The 20,205-nt window shown below is 47.5% G+C and overlaps 1 protein-coding gene across 1 annotated transcript in view; it reads left to right on the top strand.

Moving 5' to 3' along the window:
• rimbp2b (RIMS binding protein 2b) overlaps nt 1-20,205 on the top strand; it is a 119,838-nt gene that overhangs the window by 77,980 nt on the left and 21,653 nt on the right. Inside the window, exons 16-17 of the mRNA XM_060843897.1 lie at nt 9,152-9,304; nt 14,455-14,627. Of these exons, the coding sequence (XP_060699880.1) occupies nt 9,152-9,304; nt 14,455-14,627 (326 nt within the window). The remainder of the gene's footprint in view (nt 1-9,151; nt 9,305-14,454; nt 14,628-20,205) is intronic.

The following is a 20,205-nucleotide window of genomic DNA, read 5'->3' as shown; positions in this document are numbered from 1 at the left end:
AACCTGCTTTGTCCTGGATGGTGTTGGGCTTCTTGAGTATTGCTGGAACTTCACCTATCCAGGCAAATGGGGAGTATTCCATCCCACTCCTGACTTGTGCCTTGGGGATGGTGGACAGGCTTTGGGGAGTCTGGAGGGGAGTTACTCACTGCAGGATCTCTAGTCCATGACCTGGTCTTGTAGCCCCCTGTATGTAGTGAGTTCAGTTGAGTTTCTGGTCAATGGTGACTCCCATGATGTTGATAGTGGGGGATTTAGTGAAGGTAACACCACTGAATGTCAAGGGCCGGTGATTAGATTGTCTCTAATTGGTGATGGTCATTGCCTGGCATTTATGTGGCATGAATGTGACTTGCCACTTGTCAGCCCAGCCCTGGATATTGTCCAGATCTTGTTGCATTTGAACATGGACTGCTTCAGTATCTGAGGAGCTGTAAATGTTGCTGAACATTGTACAATCATCGGTGAACATCCCCAGCTCTGACCTTCTGATGGAGGGAAGGCCATTGATGAAGCAGCTGAAGATGGTTAGGCCTGAGGACACTCCCCTGAGGAACTCCTGCAGAGATGTCCTGGAGCTGAGATGACTGACCTTTAACAACCACAACCACCTTCCTATGTGCCATGTATGACTCCAACCAGCAGAGAGTTTGTCCCTGATACCCATTGATTCCAGTTTTGCTGGGGGCTCCTTGATGTCACACTCTGTCGATTACAACCTTGATGTTAAGGGCTGTCCCTCTCCCCTTCCCTCTGGAATTCAGCTTTTTTGTCCATGTTTGACCCAAGGCTGGAATGAGGTCAGGAGCTGAGTGACCCTGGGGAGACCCAAACTGGGTGTCACTGAGCAGGTTATTGCTGAGAGGGTGCTGCTTGGTAGCGCTGTTACTGACCCCCTCCATCACTTTACTGAGGATGTGGCGGTAATTGGCCAGATTGGATTTGTCCTGCTTTTTATGTATGGAACATACACGGGCGATTTTCCACATTGTTGGGTAGATGTTGGTGTTGTAACTGTACTGGAACAGCTAGGCCAGGGGAGCGGCAAGTTAGAACATAGAACGTAGAAAAGTACATGCCCTTTGGCCCATGATGTTGTGCTGAAGTTTAATCCTAATGTAAAATATAGTAACTTAACCTACACACCCCTTAATTCACTGCTACCCATGTGCATGTCCAGCAGTTGCTTAAATGCCCCCAATGACTCTGCTTCCACCACCACCGCTGGCAATGCATTCCATACGTTCACAACTCTCTGTGAAAGAACCTACCTCTGAGGTCTCCTTTATACCTTCCTCCTAATATCTTCAAACTATGACTCTTTGTACCAGTCAGTCCTGTCCTGGGGAAAAGTCTCTGGCTATCGACTCTATCTATTCCTCTCATTACCTTGTCCACCTCGATCAGGTCTCCTCTCTTCCCCCTTCTCTCCAGAGAGAAAAGTCCGAGCTTATTCAACCTCTCTTCATAAGACAAGCCCTCCAGTCCAGGCAGCATCCTGGTAAACCTTCTTTGCACCCTCTCCAAAGCCTCTGTCTTTCCTATCGTAGGGCGACCAGAACTGGACACAATATTCCAAGTGTGGTCTCACCAGGGTCTTGTAGAGCTGTAGCAAAACCTTGCGGCTCTTAAACTCGAACCCTCTGTTAACGAAAGCCAAAACACCATATGCTTTCTTAACAACCCTATCCACTTGGGTGGCAACTTTGAGGGATCTATGTACTTGAACACCAAGATCCCCCTGTTCCTCCACACTGTCTTTAATCCTATATTCAGCATTTGAGTTTGACCTTCCAAAATGCATCACTTCGCATTTATCCAGGTTGAACTCCATCTGCCATTTCTCAGCCCAGCTCTGCATCCTGTCTATGTCACGCTGCAGTCTGCAATAGCCCTCGATACTATCAACGGCACCTCCAACCTTTGTGTCATCTGCAAATTTACTAACCCACCCCTCAACCTCCTCATCCAAGTCATTTATAAAAACTACAAAGAGCAGAGGCCCAAGAACAGAGCCCTGCAGAACCCCACTCAACACTGACCACCAGGCAGAATACTTTCCATCTACAACCACTCTCTGCCTTCTGTCAGCCAACCAATTCTGAATCTAGATAGCCAAATCTCCCTGTATCCCATACCTCCTGACTTTATGAATGAGCCTACCATGGGGAGCCCTATCAAATGCCTTGCTGAAGTCCAAATACACCAGATCCACTGCTTGACCTTCATTGACTTGTCTTGTCACCTCCTCAAAGAACTCAATAATGTTTGTGAGGCATGACCTGCCCCTCACAAAGCCATGCTGACTGCCTTTAATCACACTACGCTTTGCCAAATAGTCATAAATCCTATCCCTCAGAAATCTTTCCATAAGTCTCCAAAACAATTGCCGGAATGTTGTCAGGGCCCGTAGCCTTTGCAGTATCCAGTGTCTCCAACCATTCCTTGATATCATGTGGAGTGAATCGAATCGGCTGGAGCCTGGTATCTGTGATGCTGGGGACCACTGGAGGAGACCGAGATGGGTCACCCACTCGGCACTTCTGGCTGAAGATTGCTGTGAAAGCTTCAGCCTTACCTTTTACACTGATGTGCTGGGCCCCTCCGTCATTGAGGAGGGGGATATTGTGGAGCCTCCTCCTTCAGTGAGTTGTTTAATTGTCCCCCACCATTCACGATCGGATGTGGCAGGACCGCAGAGCTTAGATCTGATCGGTTGGTTGTGGGATCACTCAGCTCTGCCTATCACTGACTCCTTATGCTGATTGACAAGTAAATAGTCCTGTTTGGTATCTTCACCGGGTTGGCACCTCACCTTCAGGTCTGCCTGGTGCTGATCCTGGCATGCTCCCACCCCTGCTCTCTCCATTAAACCAGGGTTGATCCCCTGGCTTGATGGGAATGGGTGAGTGGGGGATATGCTGGGCCATGAGGTTACAGATTGTGCTGGAGTACAGCTCTGCTGCTGTTGATGGCCCACAGTGTCTCCACAAGGACTGTGTGTTGGTCACCCTTACCGATACTGTCATGGACAGATACACCTGCAGCCGGCAGATTGGTGAGGATGAGGTCAGGAATGTTGTTCCCTCTTGTTGGTTCCCTCCCCACCTGCCCCAGACCCAGTCCAGCAGCTCTGTCCTTTAGGACCCGACCAGCTCGATCAGTAATGCTGCTGCCCAGCCACTCTTGGTGGTGGACAGTGAAATCCCCCAGCCAGATACATTCTGTGCCCTGTCCACCCTCAGTGCTTCCTCCAAGTGTTGTTCAACATGGGGGAGTCCTGATTCATCAGCCGAGGGAGCTCGGTACCTGGTAATCAGCAGGAGGTTTCCTTGTCCATGTTTAACCTGAAGCCAGGAGACTTCATGGGGCCCGGAGCAATGTTGGGGACTCCCAGAGCAACTCCCCCCTGACTGTATCTCACTGCTGCCCCCTCTGCTGGGTCTGTCCTGCTGGTGGGACAGGACACATCCAGGGGTGGGGATGGTGGGCTCTGGGAGATTGTCTGTAAATCTCTAGAAAATGATGCTCACTTAATGACCCAGAACAGAAACAAGTGGCTGAATAGCCTCTTTCTACGCTGTAACACTTCAGTGATTCTGTGAATCATGACATTAGGAAGTGGGAGGGAAGGTTTCTCTCACTAGACATACAGAAATCTCCTCCATAAACAGCTGTTGTTAATTATAAAACTGAGATTAACCTGACAATATTTTAGATTAGATTACTTAGTGTGGAAACAGGCCCTTCGGCCCAACAAGTCCACACCGACCCGCCGAAGCGCAACCCACCCATACCCCTACATTTACCCCTTACCTAACACTACGGGCAATTTAGCATGGCCAATTCACCTGACCCGCACATCTTTGGACTGTGGGAGGAAACCGGAGCACCCGGAGGAAACCCACGCAGACACGGGGAGAACGTGCAAACTCCACACAGTCAGTCGCCTGAGTCGGGAATTGAACCCGGGTCTCTGGCGCTGTGAGGCAGCAGTGCTAACCACTGTGCCACCGTGCCGCCCAATCTGAAAATAGCTGTAGCCCTCGAGTGAGAGCCACATGAGATGGTGGGCAGTGTTGAAACTGTGGAAACCTTTTTGCAAGAAAACACTTGTTTTGGCTTTTCCATACAGGGCCCACAGACCCAGCGATGAGGCTGCCCCACATTTACAAAAACCCCTTCTCTCAAACAGTTTCAACATTATTTACCCTTTGCTTTGGTATTTCTTGTGAATTGTCCGAAGCCTTCTCTTACATTTTAGTAGTTTACAATGTCATCCACTGTAGGTCTTATTAAATATAGCAGCAGCCTGAGATGTAATATATATGTCTGAATCCTTAGCATTGTGTTCTCCACAATGTCCAATCTTGTGCTGTATTTGCCTTTCTCTGATATTAAATCCTTCTGGCAATAATGTTTCTCCTGTCATGTCCTCTTTTGTTTATTCTTCTTCCTTTGACTCTTTTCTGTTAAATAACAACGTCGTATCTCTGTACTGCTTTCTGGGGATCTGGTTCTGCTTTCTCCTTTCTTCATGTCAAATCAAGGTTATCTTGCTTTCTACAACCAAAAACTGCTCCCGTTCCCACTTTTCACAGTCCAAAACACCAGCATGCCCCATTCCAAAACACCAGCATGTCCCATTCCAAAACACCAGCATGTCCCATTCCAAAACAGCAGCATGTCCCATTCCAAAACACCAGCATGCCCCATTCCAAAACACCAGCATGCCCCATTCCAAAACACCAGCATGCCCCATTCCAAAACACCAGCATGTCCCATTCCAAAACACCAGCATGTCCCATTCCAAAACACCAGCATGTCCCATTCCAAAACACCAGCATGCCCCATTCCAAAACACCAGCATGTCCCATTCCAAAACACCAGCATGTCCCATTCCAAAATTCTCCAAAGCGATTTTATAGGTATAGACTAAATAAACCTTTCTGCTAAAATCATGGTTTACACTATTAATCTTTTGACTTTATTTCAGTCTTGCATGTTTTCTGACCATCATTTTCTGTTAAAAACTATTTGTTTTATCTTTTAAATAATCTGTTTGTTGCATCAGTGATGTCTGTGGGATTCCCTGCGGCTGCTGCTGCTGCAGCCTCTGTATTTTGATAAGTCTGTGACTGTTCACTTCACTGCTGTAGGTAGGTCTCATGGTGTGCACTCACTGTGTCACACTCACTGTGTCACACTCAGTACGTTTGTTGTGAACAGTTAGTGTTCCTTTCATAACTCCTGTCTCTCTCAGCCCAGAACTTCATGCCATTAATTTGAAGTCTTTCCTCTTATTTACAAAGTTTTTAATTTTAGTCATGAAATTCTGAAAAGTCCAATCGCTGACCTTGGAAACAGGATGCCTCGAGAAATCCTTTGACTCTGAGACCGCTGAGACCAACAGTGTGACTGCTTTCCAAAGCTCACACAGTCTTTCCTGCTCCTCCTACTAGGGTCTGAAGTGAACGCTTTCAGCTGGAGTACAGTTTCTGTGTTGATGCTGTTTCTTCCTGAGGTTTTGCTGATTGCTTGTTCGAATATTCCTGATGAAGGGCTTTTGCCCGAAACGTCGATTTCGCTGCTCGTTGGATGCTGCCTGAACTGCTGTGCTCTTCCAGCACCACTAATGTAGAGGAGACCGCATCACGGAGGGAACTAAACCAAATCATCTGCCAACATTTCCACCACCTCCAAAAAGACCCCACCACCAGGGATATATTTCCCTCCCCACCCCTTTCCGCCTTCTGCAAAGACCGTTCCCTCCGTGACTGCCTCGTCAGGTCCTCGCCCCCCTACAACCCACCCTCCCATCCTGGCACCTTCCCCTGCCACCGCAGGAACTGTAAAACCTGTGCCCACACCTCCTCCCTCACCTCTATCCAAGGCCCTAAAGGAGCCTTCCACATCCATTAAAGTTTTACCTGCACATCAACTAATATCATTTATTGTATCCGTTGCTCCCGATGCGGTCTCCTCTACATTGGGGAGACTGGGCGCCTCCTAGCAGACGCTTTAGGGAACATCTCCGAGACACCCGCACCAATCAACCACACCGTCCCATGGCCCAACATTTCAACTCCCCCTCCCACTCTGCCGAGGACATGGAGGTCCTGGGCCTCCTTCACCGCCGCTCCCTCACCACCAGACGCCTGGAGGAAGAACGCCTCATCTTCCGCCTCGGAACACTTCAACCCCAGGGCATCAATGTGGACTTCAACAGCTTCCTCATTTCCCCTTCCCCCACCTCACCCTAGTTTCAAACTTCCAGCTCAGCACTGTCCCAATGACTTGTCCGGACTTGTCCTACCTGCCTATCTTCTTTTCCACCTATCCACTCCACCCTCTCCTCCCTGACCTATCACCTTCATCCCCTCCCCCACTCACCTATTGTACTCTATGCTACTTTCTCCCCACCCCCACCCTCCTCTAGCTTATCTCTCCACGCTTCAGGCTCACTGCCTTTATTCCTGATGAAGGGCTTTTGCCCAAAACGTCGATTTCGCTGCTCGTTGGATGCTGCCTGAACTGCCGTGCTTTTCCAGCACCACTGATCCAGAATCCGGGTTATATGTGTTGCAGTAATATTCTCAAACAGCTAATGCTGCAAATGTGTTGCTGGTCAAAGCACAGCAGGTTAGGCAGCATCTCAGGAATAGAGAATTCGACGTTTCGAGCATAAGCCCTTCATCAGGAATAAGAGAGAGAGAGCCAAGCAGGCTGAGATAAAAGGTAGGGAGGAGGGACTAGGGGGAGGGGCGATGGAGGTGGGATAGGTGGAAGGAGGTCAAGGTGAGGGTGATAGGCCGGAGTGGGGTGGGGGCGGAGAGGTCAGGAAGAGGATTGCAGGTTAGGAGGGCGGTGCTGAGTTGAGGGAACCGACTGAGACAAGGTGGGGGGAGGGGAAATGAGGAAGCTGGAGAAATCTGAATTCATACCTTGTGGTTGGAGGGTTCCCAGGCGGAAGATGAGGCGCTCCTCCTCCAGCCGTCCTGTAGTTGTGTTCTGCCGGTGGAGGAGTCCAAGGACCTGCATGTCCTCGGTGGAGTGGGAGGGGGAGTTAAAGTGTTGAGCCACGGGGTGATTGGGTTGGTTGGTTCGGGCGGCCCAGAGGTGTTCTCTGAAGCATTCCGCAAGGATGCTTCAGAGAACACCTCTGGGCCGCCCGAACCAACCAACCCAATCACCCCGTGGCTCAACACTTTAACTCCCCCTCCCACTCCACCGAGGACATGCAGGTCCTTGGACTCCTCCACCGGCAGAACACAACTACACGACGGCTGGAGGAGGAGCGCCTCATCTTCCGCCTGGGAACCCTCCAACCACAAGGTATGAATTCAGATTTCTCCAGTTTCCTCATTTCCCCTCCCCCCACCTTGTCTCAGTCGGTTCCCTCAACTCAGCACCGCCCTCCTAACCTGCAATCCTCTTCCTGACCTCTCCGCCCCCACCCCACACCGGCCTATCACCCACACCTTGACCTCCTTCCACCTATCCCACCTCCATCGCCCCTCCCCCTAGTCCCTCCTCCCTACCTTTTATCTCAGCCTGCTTGGCTCTCTCTCTCTTATTCCTGATGAAGGGCTTATGCTCGAAACGTCGAATTCTCTATTCCTGAGATGCTGCCTAACCTGCTGTGCTTTGACCAGCAACACATTTGCAGCTGTGATCTCCAGCATCTGCAGACCTCATTTTTTACTCAAACAGCTAATGGTCAGGTTCAAGTTCTGCCATGTTTGTCCTTTCTGCTTTATGAAATAAACAATAACAGTTTAGACAAGGGAGGTGATGGTTTGCGGTTATTATCACTAAACTGTTAATTCAGAGACTCGGGTTACGCTGAGGGGACCCGGGTTCACATTCTGCCACGGCAGATGGTGGAATTCAAATTCCATAAATATCTGGCATTAAGAATTGAATGATGATGGTGAATCATTGTCAGGAGACCCTGTTACTTCACTAATGCTCTTTAGTGACAGAAATTGCCATCGTTTGCTGCTCTGGTCTACGTGTCCCTCCAAACCCACAGAATGTGGTCGACTCTGACCTGTCCTCTGTACAGTTAGTGATAGATAACTAATGTTGGCCGAGCCATATCCCATGAATGAATCAGTGTAAATGGAGCTCCTTGTGGGGACTCTTCCTTCCTGTCCTGGGTCTGAGGTCTGCTTAGATCAGAGTGGTGCTGGAAAAGCACAGCAGGTCGGGCAGTATCCAAGGAGCAGGAAAATCGACGTTTTGGGCAAAAACTCTTCATCAGGAATAGAGGCAGGTGAGGTCTGTTTAGCTAACAGTGGGAGAGGATGAGCTATTAGTAAGTCATGACAAGAGGAAGGAACATCTTTATTGAATGATAACAATATTAAAATTGACATTGGCTAATTTAAAAAAATGAACACGATCTATCAGGGACAGGGATAACATTTGTCTCCATCTGGATTTCAATCTGGAGTCTCTGTTCCCCCACCCAGATTGGATGACTTTGTCAGATCAGGTGGAGCTTAATGCAGGTTTCAGTGTCAGAGGTGGAGGGGCCGGTGTGGGACTGGGGTGGACAAGGGCAGAAGTCACACAACACCAGGTTATAGTCCAACAGTTTGTTTGAAATCACAAGCTTTCATCAGGTGAAGTGGACCAGTTGAGCTACACCTTGGTGTCATGTGACTTCTGACCATAAGAGTAAAAAATGAGGTCTGCAGATGCTGGAGATCACAGTTGAAAATGTGTTGCTGGTTAAAGCACAGCAGGTCAGGCAGCATCTCAGGAATAGGGAATTCGACGTTTCGCACATAAGCCCTTCATCAGGAATCAGGGCTTATGCTCAAAACGTCGAATTCCCTATTCCTGAGATGCTGCCTAACCTGCTGTGCTTTAACCAGCAACACATTTTCAACTTCTGACCATAACACAACCATTCCGTGTACAGCACCGGTTACACTGAAAAAAAGGTTGGAAATTCTCAAGAGCACGTCAATTCAGAAGGTCTTACTGACAATAAAAAGCAGTTTGGTGGGACCTAGTTGAAAGTATTGGACCATGTAATATCGCAGTACATTTGAACACTGTGGACCAATGCAGTGAAAGAGCAGTGTTTTAATGCAGTTTGCTCTGACTTTGTAACATCTGATATTCTTTCTCCATGTAGAAATCACAGTGGACAGTAACAGTGAAGGTGGTCGGTCCCGTTCAGGAAGCGAAGGGAACATCTCTCCAGGGAGAGATGACGTTTATCATCGTAATGTCGTGGGTCGGAGAAAGTGGCCAGTTCAGCGCAGCATGCCTTCCGAGAGCCGATATGGTAATTAATGACCAGTCCTCTCCAATCCTCCATTTCAGCTCCACACCATCCTCCTGCTCAGGGATGAGTGACATTGATCACTCAACAACAGGGCACTGACACCCCTCAATCTCCCAGCTCTCTGTCACTACTGTTAGACCAGGCACTAAACAAGATCCTGGACACTTTCATTTTAAAGAAAACACCACTTTAAATTTTAAATTAAACCTTTTATATTTGAAAGAGGAGCTGAGTCAGAGATGACTCAGTTTTTGCTGAGCTCTGATTCGCTGGGAACAGTCAGGGTGAGATACTGACTTCTGGTTGGTTCGTCAAACCTGAGCAACATTCAAAAGAACAAAAGGACCTCATTCCCATGACCTCTACTCACCCCGAAGACTGTTACAGCCCACTCATTAATCTTTGAACTGTTGTTGGACAGAAACAAAATCTGAGGATTCTGGAAATCTGAAAACAGAGCAGTAAGTATAGGTATGTGAGGAATAAAAGGATGGTTAGGGTAGGAATAGGGCCAGTCAAAGACAGAAGTGGGAAGTTGAATGTGGACCCTGTGGAGATCGGAGAGGTGCTAAATGAACATTTCCCATCGGTTTTCACTCAGGAAAAGGAGAATATTGTAGAGGAGAAGAATGTGGTAGAGATATTAGACTAGAAAGGATCGAGGTTAGTTACAAACAGGTGTTATCAATTCTAGAAGGAGCGAAAGTAGACAAGTCCCCTGGGCCAGATGGGATCTATCAGAGGATTCTCTCGCAAGCTAGGGAGGAGATAGCAGAGCCTTTGGCTTTGATATTTGAGTCATCGTTGTCTACAGGTTTAGTACCAGAGGACTGGAGGATTGCAAATGTTGTGCCCTTGTTCAAGAAGGGCAGCAGAGATGACCCAGGTAATTATACTTCTGTTGTAGGAAAGGTTTTGGAAAGGATTATAAGAGATGAGATTTATAATCATCTAGCAAGCAACAACTTGATTGCAGATAGTCAACATGGTTTCGTCAAGGGCAGGTTGTGTCTCACAAACCTCATTGAGTTTTTTGAGAAGGTGACCAAGCATGTGGATGAGGGTAGGGCAGTTGATGTGGTATACATGGACTTCAGTAAAGCCTTTGATAAGGTTCCATATGGTAGGCTGTTGGAGAAAATGCAGAGGGATGGAATTGAGGATGATTTAGCAGTTTGGATTAGAAACTGGCTTTCTGAAAGAAGGCAGCGACTAGTGGTTGATGGAAAATATTCAGCCTGGAATCCAGTTACTAGTGGTATTTCACAAGGATCTGTTTTTGGGACCACTGCTGTTTGTCATTTTTATAAATGACTCAGACGTAGGCATAGATGGATGAATTAGTAAATTTGCAAACGACACTAAAGTCAGTGCAGTAGTGGACAGTGTGGAAGAATGTTGCAGGGGGTCTTGAATAAACTGCAGAATTGGGCTGAGAGGTGGCAAATGGCGTTCAATGCAGCTAAATGTGAGGTGATGCACTTTGGGAAGAATAACAGGAAGGCAGAGTACTGGGTCAGTGGAAAGATTCTTGGTAGTGTGGATGTGCAGAGGGATCTTGGGTTCCATGTGCATATATCCCTAAAAGTTGCCACCCAGGTGGATAGTGCTGTTTAAAAGACATACGGTGTGTTGGGTTTCATTCGTAGAGGGATTGAGTTCCGGAACCGCAATATCATGCTGCAACTATACAAAATGCTGGTGTGGCCACACTTGGAATATTGTGTACAGTTCTGGTCGCCCCATTACAGGAAGGATGTGGAAGCATTGGAAAAGGTGCAGAGGAGATTTATCAGGATGTTGTCTGGTCTGGAGGGAAGGCCTTATGAGGAAAGGCTGAGGGACTTGGGTCTATTCTCATTGGAGAGAAGAAGGCTAAGGGGGGATTTGATAGAGACATACAAGATGATCAGAGGATTAGATAGGGTAGACAGTGAAAGTCTTTTTCCTAGGATGATGATGTCAGCGTGCACAAGGGGGCATAACTACAAATTGAGGGGTGATAGATTTAAGACAGATGTCAGAGGCAGGTTCTTTACACAGAGAGTGGTAAGGGTGTGGAATGCCCTACCTGCTAATGTAGTCAACTCAGCCACATTAGGGAGATTTAAACAATCTTTAGATAAGCACATGGATGATTTTGGGACAGTGTAGGGGGACGAACTGAGAATAGTTCACAGGTCGGCGCAACATCGAGGGCCGAAGGGCCTGTTCTGCGCTGTATTGTTCTAGGTTCTAAGTGTTGGGGATACTGAGCTGGCCTGTCATTGTCTGTGTAAAGTGAGACGTAATGTTTCAGGCCTGTGTTCTTTCAGTGGAACAGATATTGGCAGCCAGTTATTGTACAGCAAGATGCCACCAAAACTGAGAACAAATACCCCGATCTGATGGCCAGACCATTAATAACAAATTAAATTCAGTCAATCCTTAACCGATTGAGATATTGGCTTGTAGATTTTTGTGTGGGATTGACAATTCCTCTGTTCGGAATATTAACAGGGATTTCTGGCCACCTGTTCCTCCCACCTGGGCAAAAACTGGATACAATTCAAAAGGATATTGACAGGAAATGGGCTGCATGGTGACTCAGTGGTTAGCACTGCTGCCTCACAGTGCCATGGACCCAGGTTTGATTCCAACTCTCTGTGTGGAGTTTGTACATTCTCCCAGTGTCTGTGTGGGTTTCCTCCGGGTGTTGTGGTTTCCTCCCACAGTCCAAAGATGTGCAGGTTAGGGTGAATTGGCCATGCTAAATTGCCTATAGTGTTCAGGGATATGTAGGTTAGGAGCATTAATCAAGGGTAAATGTTGAGTAATGAGTTTGGGTGGGTTACTGTTTGGAGATTTGGTGTGGACCTGTTGGACCAGAGGGCCTGTCTCCACGCTGTAGGGATTCGAGGAAATATTCATTTCCACAATTCCCTGTCCCTGAGTGTCAGTGACCCCGTGGATAGTGCTGGATATTTTTTTGTGTAATGGACTATCAATTTCCTGGGCGGTGGGGTGTGTGGAATACTGGGTGCTGTCCAGCAACAGCACATCTCATGAAACCTGAAGACAGAGACAGAAACTAGTTTCCTTTTAGAAAGAGGGACAGATCCATCCAGAAGGTCACTAAATGTGCAAGTTTCCCTCCAAGAGAGAACGAGGTCATTCAGAGTAAAAAAAAACCCTAGAAGATCAATACCACAGTTTAACAGTCTCCAAAAAAATCAAGGCAGAAGAAAGTAAGTCCTGATTGGCTTAGACATGACTAGGAGAATGTTTCCAGTGATCAGAAGGTTTCAAACTATAATAGATGAGGAGCTTTTTTATTGTAGTTTATAGAGGGTGATATCGTTAACCTCTCCGTACTACAATGTGAGGTTCCCACCTGCTCCAAGAAGACCACTATCATCCCAGTGCCGAGGAAAAATCACGCCGTGCATCTTCACGTTTAGCAGCCAGTGGCTCTGATATCCGTCATTACGAAGTGCTTTGTAAGATCAGTCATGGCTCACAACAGCTCCAGCCTCTGACTGCCTCGTTCCACTGCAATTCACCTACTGTCACAACGGGTCCACAGCCAACACCATCTCCCTCACCCAACACTCATCACTGGGACATATGAATTACAAGGTCACCTAAGTCAGACTCCTATTTATTGACTTTAGCTCTGTTTTCCACACCATGATTCCAACAGAACACATCTCCAAACTCGGAGATGTAGGACCCTGCTGCCCCTCTGCAACTGCATCCTTGATTTGCTGAGCCACAGACCGCAGTCAGTAAGGACAGGCGACAAACCTACCTCCACGATAATCCTCAATCCAAGCCCTGCCTAAGGCTGCCTACTCAGCCCCTTACTGTACTCCTTATACACTCCCAACCCTGTGACCAAATTCAGCTCGAACCCGATTTATAAATTTGTTGATGACACCACAGAAATGGATTGGATCTCAAAAAATACAGGATAGAGAGAGAGAGAGGCAGGTTAGCGCTTGAGGTAAAGACAACAATCTCTCCCTCGATGAATCACAGCTTGGTATGACCAAAGGCCCCAGTCCATCACGCAAACCAGCCTCCCATCCATTGACTCTGTCTATACTTCTGGCTGCCCTGGGAAAGCAGCCAACATCATCAAATGCCCCTCCCACTCCAGAAATACTCTCTGCCACCCTCTTCCATCAGCAGAAGACATAAAAGTTTGAAAACACATACCAACAGATTGAAGAACAGCTTCTTCCCCACTGTGATCAGATTTATGAGCGGCCCTCTCATATATTAGCGTTGCTCTTTCTCTGCACCTTCTCTGTAGCTGTAACACTGTGTTCTGCAGTCTGATGTATTTAAGATATGGTTTGCCTGGATAGCATTGAAAACAATACTTTTCACTGTATCTCAGAACATGTGACAATAATGATCAGATCAAATCCTATAAGGCTGTTAAATGCACAAGTTTTAGAACACATGTTCAGGGATAAGTGAGCAGTGTTAGCAGTTTGTTGAAGAGTTTCATGAGACAGTAATTAAAGAGAAAAAGCATTGGGCGATTGCAGATGTTTGCTGGAAGGAAAGTAATTCCTACCATGCCCATTGATCAAGGAATTTCTAAATGAAAACAGGTTGGACCTTTCACTGGAGTGAGAGCATCTGTGAGGTTGGTGCACATACAAAAGGGTTAAATATTTATCTCTGTTATTTATGATAACACTACTTCAAATAGTTCTTCTACAGTGTTTTTTGTTTTTATGTGTAATATATGTTGGTGTTCTTTTGTTAAATGTACACTGGCAATCTCTTGTGAACATGTTCAGTCACTGACCATCACAGTAAACAAATTCAACAATGAAACAGACCTCTAGCAAGCCAGGATTTACTCTGGGATCTGCCTTGTCCCATCTTACCAGCAACTGGGATCATAACAACATCAATAAGAGAGATGATTGTAATCGCATTGCTTTTTGATGGGATCTCGCTGTGCACAAATTGACTGTGGCACTTCCGATGTTACGAAAATATCTATACTTTGAAAAGTGTGACATATTCTATGACATACTTTGGGATGTCTCCTTGTGAAGTTGTTTGTGAAGGTTGTGATGTTGACAGTATGTGCAGCGTTCCTGTTTCTGTGCAGTCTCTCAGTCGGTCTGAGTGTGTGCATCTCTCAGCCAGGTCCTGTGCTCGGGAGCGCCTCTCCCCAGAGTCTGAGGGCGATGTTTGCAGCGAGGATGTCCTGCCCAGGATTTTCGTCGCTCTTTTTGATTATGATCCTTTATCAATGTCACCCAATCCTGATGCTGCTGATGAAGAACTGCCCTTCAAAGAAGGGCAAATAATCAAGGTAACATGATACGAGATCTCACAGATACTGGAAATCTGAAACAAGTGCAGAAAATGCCAAAAACACTCAGCAGGTCAATGACCTCTGTGTGCACTGATTAACCAATGACTCTTGTATTTGTTTTATTGTGTGAAGGGACTGGAGAGGATGGTAACTCCATGAAGTTTCCTCTCTCAGGGAATCCAGGGTTTGGGTGGGGAGGTGGAGTTGAAGGTCACCCATAATCACACTGAATGATAGCAGGACAGGCTCAAGGGGCCGAATGGCCTGCTGCTGTTCTCATGTTCTTTCTTTCTCTTAGATACCCATCCCTGTGTTACATTGCTGTTCTGTGTCAGTTTATCTGGTTAACAATTTTAAAATAATTTGCAAACTTTTCCAGTTTTCCAACAGTTTGTTGCATTAGATTTGTTTGTTGTTTGATTCCTTTCTTCAGGCTGATCTTTTTCAGCTTTATTTTACTTTATCTTCAAGGAGCAGTTACCTCTCGGTCCCGTATTCCATACCCAATCCCCCACCATCTCCCAATCAGGTTTGTCCCACCACAGGAGAGACAGGAATGACATTCAGCCTGACAATGTCTGGACCCACTGACCCTGCTCACCCGGAGAGTGTCTGACCCCGCTCACCCGGAGAGTGTCTGACCCCGCTCACCCAGTGTCTGACCCCGCTCACCCGGAGAGTGTCTGACCCCGCTCACCCAGTGTCTGACCCCGCTCACCCGGAGAGTGTCTGACCCCGCTCACCCGGAGAGTGTCTGACCCCGCTCACCCGGTCAGTGTCTGGCCCTGCTCACCTGACAATGTCTGGACCCACTGACCCTGCTCACACGAGACCATCTGTGTGTAACAGCCCCTTCCTCCTCCCGACTGACTCGTCCACTCGGGGCTGCATGTGTTAAGTTTCCATTTCAACCAGAGGATCTGTGGGAATGACAGAGATTTATTCCTGAACTCTTCCTCATCCAAGTATCATTGTCCTGGAGGCATCATTGGATGACGTGTTGTCCCATACCATTGAGCTCCATCACACAGGCTCAAAGGATCATCCAACTCAGTCCCCCGTTCCTGCATCCTCTACAGAACCTCAACTACTTCCTGAGGCAGAGAATTCCACAGCTCCCCATTCTCTTGGTGAAGAGACCTCTCCCCATCTCAGTCTGAAATGAGCTGCCCTGTGTCCTTGGAATGTGATCCCCTGGTTCTGGGCTCCTCAGTCATCAGGAACATCCCTCCTGTGTTCAAGACCAGACGCTGGGGGAGCAGAATGAGGCCATTAGGCCCATCAGATCTGCTCTGCCATCGCTGAAATGTTTCTCAATCCCATTCCCCTGCCTTTTCCCTGTAACCTTTGATCCCGTTACCAATCAGGAACTTGTCTATCTCTGTCTTAAACACACTCAATGACTTGGCCTCCACAGCCCCCTCTGCAGCAATGAGTCACACAGAGTCACCACCCTCTGGCTGAAGAAAGTTCTCCTCATCTCCATTCTAAAGGGTCATGCCTTCACTCTGAGGCTGGGCCCTCAGGTCCGAATCTCTCCAACTGGAAACATCTTCTCCATGTCCACTCTGTCCAGGCCTCTCAGTATTCCGTAAGCTTCAACACGGTGGCACAGTGGTTAGCATTGCTGCCTCACAGCGCCTGTAGACCCGGGTTCAATTCCCGACTCAGGCGACTGACTGTGTGGAGTTTGCACGTTCTCCCCGTGTCTGCGTGGGTTTCCTCCGGGTGCTCCGGTTTCCTCCCACAGTCCAAAGATGTGCGGGTCAGGTGAATTGGCCAAGCTAAAATTGCCCGTAGTGTTAGGTAAGGGGTAAATGTAGGGGTATGGGTGGGTTGCGCTTCGGCGGGTCGGTGTGGACTTGTTGGGCCGAAGGGCCTGTTTCCACACTGTAAGTCTAATCTAATCTAAAATCCTTCTCAACTCCATTGAGTACAGACCCAGAGTCCTCAACTGCTCCGCATATGACAAACCCTTCATCCCAGGATCATTCTTGTGAACCTCCCCACGACCCCCTCCAACCCCAGCACATCCTTCCTTAGATACAGGGCCCAAAACTGCTCACAGTGTTCCAAATGTGGTCTGACCAGAGCCTTATACAGCCTCAGCAGGACATCCCTGCTCTTGTATGCTAACCCTCTTGAAATGAACGCTAATATTGCATTCACCTTCCTGAATGCCAACTGAACCTGCCTGTTATCTTGAACCAGGACTCCCAAGTGCCTTTGTGCTTCAGATTTATGAAGCGTTTCCTGTTTAGAAAATAATCTACACTTCCTACCAAAGTGCATCACCTCACACTTTCCCACATTGTATTCCATCTGCCACTTCCTTGCCCACTCTCCCAGCCTGCCTAAGACCTTCTGCAGCTCCCCACTTCCTCAACACTACCCATCCCTCCACCTATCTTTGTGTCATCTGCAAACTTAGCAACAATGCCCACAATCCCTTGTCCAGGGAGTTAGTGTATCACGTGAATAGTCATGGTCCCAACACTGACCCCTGCAGAATTCCACTAGCACCAGCTGCCATCCTGATAGAGACCCCTTTAACCCCACCCTCTGTCTTCTGCCAGTCAGCTAATCCTCTGTCCATGCCTGTACCTTGCCCCTAACACCATGGGCTGTTATCTTATTTAGCAGCCTCCTGTATGGCTCCTTGTCAAAGGCCTTCTGCAAATCCAAATAGCTCACACCCACTCACTCTCCTTTGTCTAATTTGCTCATGAACTCCTCAAAGAATTCTAACAGCTTTCTCAGGCGGGACCTCCCCTTGATGAAGCTGTGCTGACTCTGCCCTACTTTCCCATGAACTTCCAAGTACTCCACAATCACATCCTTAATGACGGACTCTCAAATCTTACCAACGACTGAGGTCAGGCTAACTGGACTATAGCTTCCTGTCTTCTGCCTCCCTCCCTTCCTAAACGGGGGGGGTGGTTGTGGGGGGATGTGGTTACATTAACCATTTTCTAATTCTCTGGGACCCTCCCTGATTCTAGTGAGTCCTGAAAGATCGCCATCAATGTCTCCACTTATTCTGCAGGTGTCTCCTTCTAAGCGCTCAGGTGTAGCCCACCCTGTCGGTGATTTAACCACCTTCAGACCTTGCAGCTTCCCCAGCACCTTCTCCTTCGTGATGGTCACTATACTCACCTCTCCTCCCTGACTCTCTCTTTCAGGTCTGGCATGCTACTTGGGTGTTCTACCATGAATGCTAATGCAAAGTGTCGATTCGGTTCCTCCACCATTTCTTTGTTCCCTGTTCTAATTCTCTAGCCTCGTTTTCTGGCATCCAGTGTCCATTCTTGCCTCTCTTAATTTTTAGATATCTATCAAAAAACTTGAGCAATCTTCTTTTATATTCCTTCCTAGCTTCCTCTCATACTTCATCTTCTCCATCCTATTTCTTTTACAGTTGTCCTGGTTTTTAATGGCCTTCCAATCCTCTGGATTCCCACTAACCTTCACCGCATTGTATGCTTTATCTATTGCTTTCCTGCTGTCTCTGACTTCCCCTTGGCAGCTATGGTTGCCTCATCCTCTCTCCCTCTTCTTTCTTGGGATGAATTTCTGCTGTGCCTCCCGAATTGCCCCCCAGGAACTCTTTCCCTTGCTGGTGCATGGTCTTCCCTGTTGGGCCCCTTTCTCAATCAGCTCTGGCCAGCTCCTCCCTTATGCCTTTGTAGTTCCCTTTACTCAATTGGAATCCTGTTACATCCGACTGCAACTTCTCTCTCTCAGATTGCAGGGTGAATGCTACCGTCATTTCTTCCCCTGGGGGTTCCTTCACTTTCTGCTCCCTAATCAAGTATCCCTCATTACACATCACCAAATCCAGGGCTCCGTGTTGCCTATTGGGCTCTATCACAAGCTGCTGTAAAGAAATCTCATAGACATTCCGTGAATTCTATGTGCACATCAAATTCCCCTAAGATTGTTGTAATTTTGCCTTTCTGGCATGCCTTTTCTCACTCATTTATTTTCTGCCCCACATCCTGACTACTGCTAGGAGGCCTGTACATGACTCCCATTAAGGTCATCTTCCTTTCCTGGTTCCTCAACTCTTCACTTACACCCTTCGAACCGATGTCACTTCTTGCCAGTGACTACAGTTTAATCCCTTCCTAACAAGGCAACCCGTGCCCATCTGCCTGTCCTTTCAATAGGACACGGATCTTTGGGTATTTCATTCCCAGCCCTAATTCCCCCTCAGCCCTCTCTGCGATACCTATAACATCGAACCAGCCAATCTCAATCTGTGCTCCAAGCTCCTTTTCCTTGTCTTGTACAGGATGCAATGTAAGTACAACACCCTCCGTCTGGTACTGACTGTGTTGGCTTCTCCTTATCTGCTGTGCCTGAGGTGAGATTCCTCACCCTTTCCACGCTCTGACCTCGTTCTTATTCTGGAAATTTTAATAAACTCTTCTGAACCCTCCCCCTTTAACTTTTACCCTGTCTGGTCCTGACAGGATTTTATAGGTTTCCATGAGAACACCCCTCCCATATTCTTCTAAGGTTTAGTCCTAACTGACCCAGTCTCTCCTCATCCTTCAGTGCTGCCATCCCAGGAATCAGTCTGAGAAATCTTCGCTACACTCTCTCCATCGTCAGACCATCCTTCCTCACATACAGAGATCAAAACTGTACCCAGTGTTGTGAGGATCCCAGTATCATGTTCCGGCCCTCAGATAAACTCCACTCTCTTGGCACTGATTTCATTCTAACTGTCCTGAGCTCACCTTTTAAACCCATACCAACTCCAAAAGCACCTTCTGTTACACGGAACAAATCAACTTCTTCAGCTGGACTCTGGGACTGTACTCAATGGAGTTTAAAAGGATGAGGGGGGGATCTAATTGAAAGTTACTGTATACTGAATGGCCTGGATAGAGTAAATGTTGGGAAGATGTTTCCATCAGTAGGAGAGACTAGGACCCGAGGGCACAGCCTCAGAGTGAAGGGAAGACCTTTCAGAATGGAGATAAGGAGAAACTTCAGCAAGAGAGTGGGGAAGCTGTGGAATTCACTGCCACAGAGGGCTGTGGAGGCCAGGTCACTGAGGATATTTAAGACAGGGGTAGAGAGAATGTTGATTGTCAAGGGTATCAAAGATTATGGGAGAATGGGGTTGAAAAATCTATCAGCCATGATAGAATGACGGAGCAGATTCAATGGGCAGAATGGTCTAATTTCTACTTCAATGTCTGATGGTCTTATGGAGTGGCTCATCCTCTTCAGCTGCTGAAGCCAACGTCACCTCTGACCTCAGATAGTGCTGTCCCTGTTCACACTCTCTTGCCCAAGAGAGACTGCGGTGTTTAATTCATTGTCATTGGGAAGTGCGTGGGTTTGGGATGTGTGAAACTGCTATGATTAGAGTCTGATTAGAGGAGATTATTGGAGAAAACTAGGAGATATAGTAATTAGAACAAGATTATTGAGCGGGATTTCCAAACCTGCCATTAGGTTGAAAACAGAGTGGGAATTCATTGTCATCCAATCAGAGAAACATACAGAAATAAAAAAAGGCCATTCAGCCCCTTGTGCTAGTGTTGGCTCTTAGAATGAA

Source organism: Hemiscyllium ocellatum, chromosome 24 (assembly GCF_020745735.1).
Source record: "Hemiscyllium ocellatum isolate sHemOce1 chromosome 24, sHemOce1.pat.X.cur, whole genome shotgun sequence".
In the NCBI taxonomy this organism is placed as follows: domain Eukaryota; kingdom Metazoa; phylum Chordata; class Chondrichthyes; order Orectolobiformes; family Hemiscylliidae; genus Hemiscyllium; species Hemiscyllium ocellatum.
The sequence above is the reverse complement of the archived record's forward strand: the minus strand, read 5'-3'. Positions and strand labels throughout refer to the sequence as shown.